The sequence below is a fragment of the Cyprinodon tularosa genome, unplaced genomic scaffold (genome assembly GCF_016077235.1).
Source record: "Cyprinodon tularosa strain WSP-4 unplaced genomic scaffold, ASM1607723v1 ctg419, whole genome shotgun sequence".
NCBI lineage: Eukaryota > Metazoa > Chordata > Actinopteri > Cyprinodontiformes > Cyprinodontidae > Cyprinodon > Cyprinodon tularosa.
In genome coordinates this window covers 1,109,917-1,115,347 of record NW_024039140.1, presented here as the reverse complement: position 1 = coordinate 1,115,347, position 5,431 = coordinate 1,109,917, and the positions used below count along the sequence as shown (strand labels likewise).

The 5,431-nt window shown below is 36.6% G+C and overlaps 1 protein-coding gene across 1 annotated transcript; it reads left to right on the top strand.

Annotated features, from left to right (window-relative positions):
- Positions 1-474: 474 nt before the first annotated feature.
- LOC119792406 lies at positions 475-5,037 on the top strand. Its single transcript, XM_038299027.1, has 6 exons — positions 475-634; positions 963-1,100; positions 1,551-1,609; positions 1,706-1,723; positions 1,830-1,906; positions 4,774-5,037. Exons 1-6 carry the CDS (start codon positions 543-545, stop codon positions 5,035-5,037), a joined length of 648 nt encoding a protein of 215 aa, XP_038154955.1. The 5' UTR covers positions 475-542.
- Positions 5,038-5,431: the final 394 nt, after the last annotated feature.

Sequence of the window (5,431 nt, the reverse complement as noted above, 5' to 3'; positions counted from 1 at the left end):
AGGTAAAATTACACACTTTAATGATTTTTTCCACATCCTTTAGACTTTAGACAGATTTTATTTGTCATTTTGTTTACACACCTGTAAAACAAAAACAAATTTAGTTTGGAAACAGCTCACTGGACAATTTCCTCTTTTAAAAGTGCAGCCTTGAAAAATAGTAAAAAATATTGTAAATTTACAGTTCTAACAATTTTTTTTTAATGCTTTTTATTTTATTTTCATCCATGGTGAGCTAAGAAAATTCGCCGTCTTTTAATTTCTGTCCAAATAAAGTCTGTCAGTAAACCTCTACAGATAAAAACATGGAATTGAATCTTGTTATGATGAAGGAAGTAAAAATAAATCAAACAACTTTAATCAGTGACTAAACATCAGATTTATTTACAGTAACTGTAGAGTTATTTGACATAAATCTCTGAGCAGACTAATTTAATTTCCATCAGAGGTTCATATCAGCATGTCTAACTTCATTTTCCTGCAATGTTCCAGTGGATCCTGCAGCACCATCCTGCACAGAAGGGGAATATCTGCCCAAATTCATGCCTCCAACTCCAGAACATGGAGCTCAGTTCTTCATTGATGTTCATCAGACTCTGGAAATCACCATCAAAGCAGAAGCAACTCAGGCTTTGTAAGTAAAAACTAAATATGCCATCTAATAGGAAAAGAAGGAGAAGGTTGACTCTGGAATGAATTACTTTCTGATAAAAACTGAATAACTTCAACCTAAACAAGCAAGATAGAATCTTAATATGAAAGGTTTATTTACAATAAAACAAAAAATGTTTTAGTTTTTTGGGGATGCAAATAGGAAATAATATGTAATTGAAGCTGTTTTTTTATCCATTACAGTTTTTCCAGCAGTAATATTTCTGGTGTGTCACAGGAATTGATTTGTGGTTTCAAGATTTTTTTCCATTATCATCAAACAGACTTTATGTGTTTCCTGTTTGTTGAAGGACCACTGAGCTCCTGTTCAGCGGGCCGGTTGGTGTGGTCAAGAATTCATCTGGTTCAGGATATTTCACCATGAGATGGACTCCATCTGAAGACGATAACAAAGAGAGCCACCCCATCTGTTTTGTTGTTCAGGCAAAGTCTGTATCTGATCTGATGGTCACAGTGTTTTAAAATGCAAACAAAACTGTCTGAATATCTGTCATGAAAAGGTCAAACTGACATATTTCCTAGTATTTCTCTTTAAATTTATAATTAGGTTTTTCCATCTAAATTGCTTAATCAGGCAGCATTCTTCAAATATAAAGATGCAACCATTGCAGAAATGCTTTAATATAATCTTACAGTGGTTAGTAATATTTTCTCACACATTGAAGAATCCTTGTTTTACATCCCAGCAAAGACTTTCCATGTTTTCAATGCTCATGTTTTCGAGTTTATTGGAGAATCTTGTGTATTTTTATCTTGTTGTTTGTCCTTTGTGGACTGCTGAGTTCTCCAGATAGAAGCCGTCCCTCCATTGATGGAGTTAGACAGCATTGAACATCTTTATCTGCAGATTAAAGTTCCTCTGCTAATTATCCCCACAGTGTCTCCAGTTCTGTGTACCAGTCTGAGCTTCGATGTGTTATTGTGACTGTTGGAATCAGTGAGTCTAATTCTTTCTTGTTGATTGTTAAAAACATATTTAAATTCTTAAAAGTATGTTTTTCTGCTATTTATTTTTCTTATGTTCTGTTTATAGAACCAACACCAACACCATGTGAGTACGATAAATAAACCATTGAAATGAATTAGAAGAAACGAAAACAAAGTGCTGTTATTTTTATGTGTTGCTCTACGGTCATGTTGATCTCTGGTGCTTCCAGCTCATGTTACTGTTCTGAAAATGAAGATCTCAACAACCATGTCTCTGGAAGACAATTGTGACAAAGTCACGGAAGCAGTGAGTAAAAACCTGAGATTATATGGATTATATTATGCTTTTAACTGTTTTGCACTAGTTTAGTGTTTTCGACAGACTGGAAAAAGTAGAAAAGTATCTTGCATTGCTAGATTATTTTTTTCTTGTCTTTTCCAGATCAAAAAAGAACTGATCAAACGAGGTCTGCCACCAGATATAAATGTTCGCCTGAAGGTTTCAAAGAAGACGCCCTCTAGTGGCTAACCATGAGAACAGATGCTGGAATATTCTTTGTCTTCAGGGATTTGGGATTGTTTTTGTAATGAATCTAAGGATTAATCATTTTATACATTAATTATACTTTAGTGTGAAAATGTATGATAAATATTCAACAAAGACACATTTTATTTATCATTTTGAGTAAACACTGAAGGCATCAATAAATGACCTTAAATATTTTTTCCTGTCTTTCTCAGAACAGGTGGTTTGTTATTTCAGAAAAAGAAAAAGGGGTTTTCTTGTAGCAATGAGATACTGTGTGAAAAAAAAAAGCTTTTTCATTTAGTGATAATGTTTTAAAAGACACTGCTCTATGGCTGTTCACTTTATCCTTCAATATCTTGGTGTTCTGGAGCAGACTATCTTTTTTTTTTTTTAGTCCTACTGATATTTCTAGGCCTGGAATAGTATATATCCAAGTACCATAATTTTCATGTGTGTTCTAAATATTCTGTGTTTAACAAATGTCAATGAGTAACATTTTTTTCCACACATCTAAGACAACTGCTGATCCTTCCATGATTTGGTTTAGCTGAGATTATCCTTTCTCTTTATTGAATTGTAGACAAACGACAATTTTCTAATTTAAGTTTTTTTTGAGATTGTAGGTTACATCAGGGAGTTTTTATTCCCATTTATGCTAAAAATGTCCTATAAAATACTTGTGTTTGCATTCATGCTGAGCCTCAATTTTATTTTCATAGTGGTGAGAAGTAAAGAGGTGTCCTCTGCCTGAGGCAAATGTAGAGCAGAACCTTAAGGCTTAAGTCTACCAAACATTGTGACGATTTGTTTAACCTCAAAAGACTAGAAGCAACAAACATCTATTTTATTGTATTTCAGCTCTGACTGTTGACATCAGTCTCCTGGTTTGATGCTGATTCAGGCCTATTATGAAAATAAATGGCCAATCAACTGGTCCGTTGTCTTCCTGGTTTCTGGCATAAAGGTTTTCATTTTTTTTTATTTTGCTCCCAGCTTTAATTTTTAAGATTTGGAGCTGGGCCCGGTTATGATTTTTTAAAATCTGTTTTAACCCTGGCTAGTGAAATTAAACAATGTGCTGAAAGCCTGAGTTCTTTTAAGTCAAAGTTAAATAACCCATGTGTTTAGAACTGCCTTTGAATTTTAAACTGTTAACTGAGGTATCATTAGTTTAAGTTTGTGGTCCAACTGTTTTATTTAATCATGATTTTATATTTACTTGCTTTTATTTTCCTTCTATTTTACTATTTAGTTCATATAAAAGCACTTTTAGGTTTATTTGTACTGAATTGCGCTATACAAATAAACTTGCCTTGCCTTGTAAAGTTTGTGTTACGCTATTAAATCCTTATTAAACATCTTTGATTTAATCTTGTGATTTCTGAGAGAAAAAAGAAACTTAACTCTCATCTTCTGGAGTTTAGGTCTAAATATTTGCTGGAGGCTTGTGCTAATACAAGATTTGCAAATTATTTCTTGTTCAGACTCTATGTTGCCTTAAAGGAACTTCTATTAGCAATATTTCTCTGTTTGTAGCTTAAACAAGTACATTTATTATTATTTCAACTTTATACTTTATTAGCTAACAAGCTGGGGTTTGAAATTGTGTTTCATTCTGTTGTTCTTCTTTTCTAATCCCACTGTAATTTATAGAGATTTTAAAATGACAAAATCAAAAAGAAAATTAGAAATTAAAATAAATGTTACAAATATGTTTATGTATGAAGTTCAGGTGAAAACGGACTCCTCCATTCATAGGTCAGTATTAGTTGCAGATTATATTCCTGATACATATAAGGTCTTTTACTCCTTTCCCACTGGCCGAAAAAAATGGTATAAACCCAGGAACAATCAGCTTTAGTGGCTGTGGGAACAACTCACAGAGGTGTGTCTAACCGAGTCCAATGACTTGGCAAGGGACCCGTGTAAAAATCGCCTCGGCTCTGATCAGCATGCAGTGGGAACACCAGAGCCGGGCTGACACCATTGAATACATACGGATGTCAACACACTGCGTACCCTGGTAAGACAGAAAATAGAGCTAAACCATAAAGCACACTGACTAAAGCCTGGTTTCTCCACATGTTGCTCTCCATTGTTTACGTTCCTGATTTCTGTCGCACTGTTGACATCATCAATGCTAACCCAGCATGATGGTGTCACCAGACACGCAGCATGAGGAGGACAGAGGCCACACAGCTTGCCAGCTAGGGGTCAGACCCAGCTTTTTTTGCAAATGGGGAGGAAGCCAAATGCTGCTGATAGTTAGCAGTTTGACCCATGTTTGAAAAACACGTGTTAATCTGCAAATTTTAGTGGGAAAGAGGCTATGGAGAGAGGGTGCAGAGATAAAGAGGTCAAGGTTCTTAATTTAGCAGATGATTCGATACTATCCGACTCTCACCAGTTTCCATGAGAAAAACATATTTTTATACAAAATAACTACAACAGCTCTTTGTTAGAGATATGAAGCACAGAATGTGGAGTTCCCTCATTTATGTAGGATTTAAAGTAGAGCTGCCACTGGATGAGGTTCCTTTTTGTTTTGCATACATCTTGAAGGAATTCTAGATGTTCTTTTATTGAAAAACCAATAATAGAACTTGCTGTATGAAAATGATATCTCTTCTCCTGCGAACACCAAGGGATCCCCCAAAAGTGTTGGAGTAGTACTACAGCGCAACACAAAGTCGAAGCACACCGGGCATTCAAACCAAGCTGTCAGCCCCGGGGCTGGTCCGGGAACCCTGACAGACGGGGGCAGGGAGCCAGTGGGGGACGGAGGGATCAAACCCGACCCCGTGACTATAACCTGGACACTGGCGGCCCCGTGCTTCCCTCCGCCTGCTTTACTGGCCCACAGCCCCTCTCCTCTGGCTGAGGAAAGGCAGCTCATGGCTCTCAGCTGAGGTCTGGTCCAGTCAGTGGCCCAGGAGTCGACACTTCATGCTAGCATTGCTATCAAAAGCTTAGCGACCGAGTCATACTTACAGCTTGCTGTTGTAAATGCCTTACGGTCCGAACAGCCCCTCGTTTCAGTGAAAGAAGTTTAGCAAATCCTGCCTTGAACTGTCCAAGATTTTGAAAGCTGTCTTCGGTAAAATGCATAGAGTAAATGAACAGCTGAGCATCAAATTTTGCAGGGTTTTTCTGATAGACAAAAATAAGCCATACATGTTGAGTCCTCAGTTTCTTGAGAAGAGTGTGAAAAATGTCCCCTTTCTCTGTGCAGCCTGGAACACTGCATTTACGTCCATGGTTCTGGCTCATTTTCAATAGAGGAACTGCCTGCTTTGTGATTCT

Bases quoted from the DNA above. Each gene is read 5' to 3' on its own strand.
- LOC119792406 (XM_038299027.1), top strand. From the start codon at position 543: ATGCCTCCAACTCCAGAACATGGAGCTCAGTTCTTCATTGATGTTCAT. The intron at 635-962 runs GTAAGTAAAAAC...TGTTTGTTGAAG, and splicing joins GCAGAAGCAACTCAGGCTTT to GACCACTGAGCTCCTGTTCA. The intron at 1,907-4,773 runs GTGAGTAAAAAC...GCGAACACCAAG, and splicing joins GTGACAAAGTCACGGAAGCA to GGATCCCCCAAAAGTGTTGG.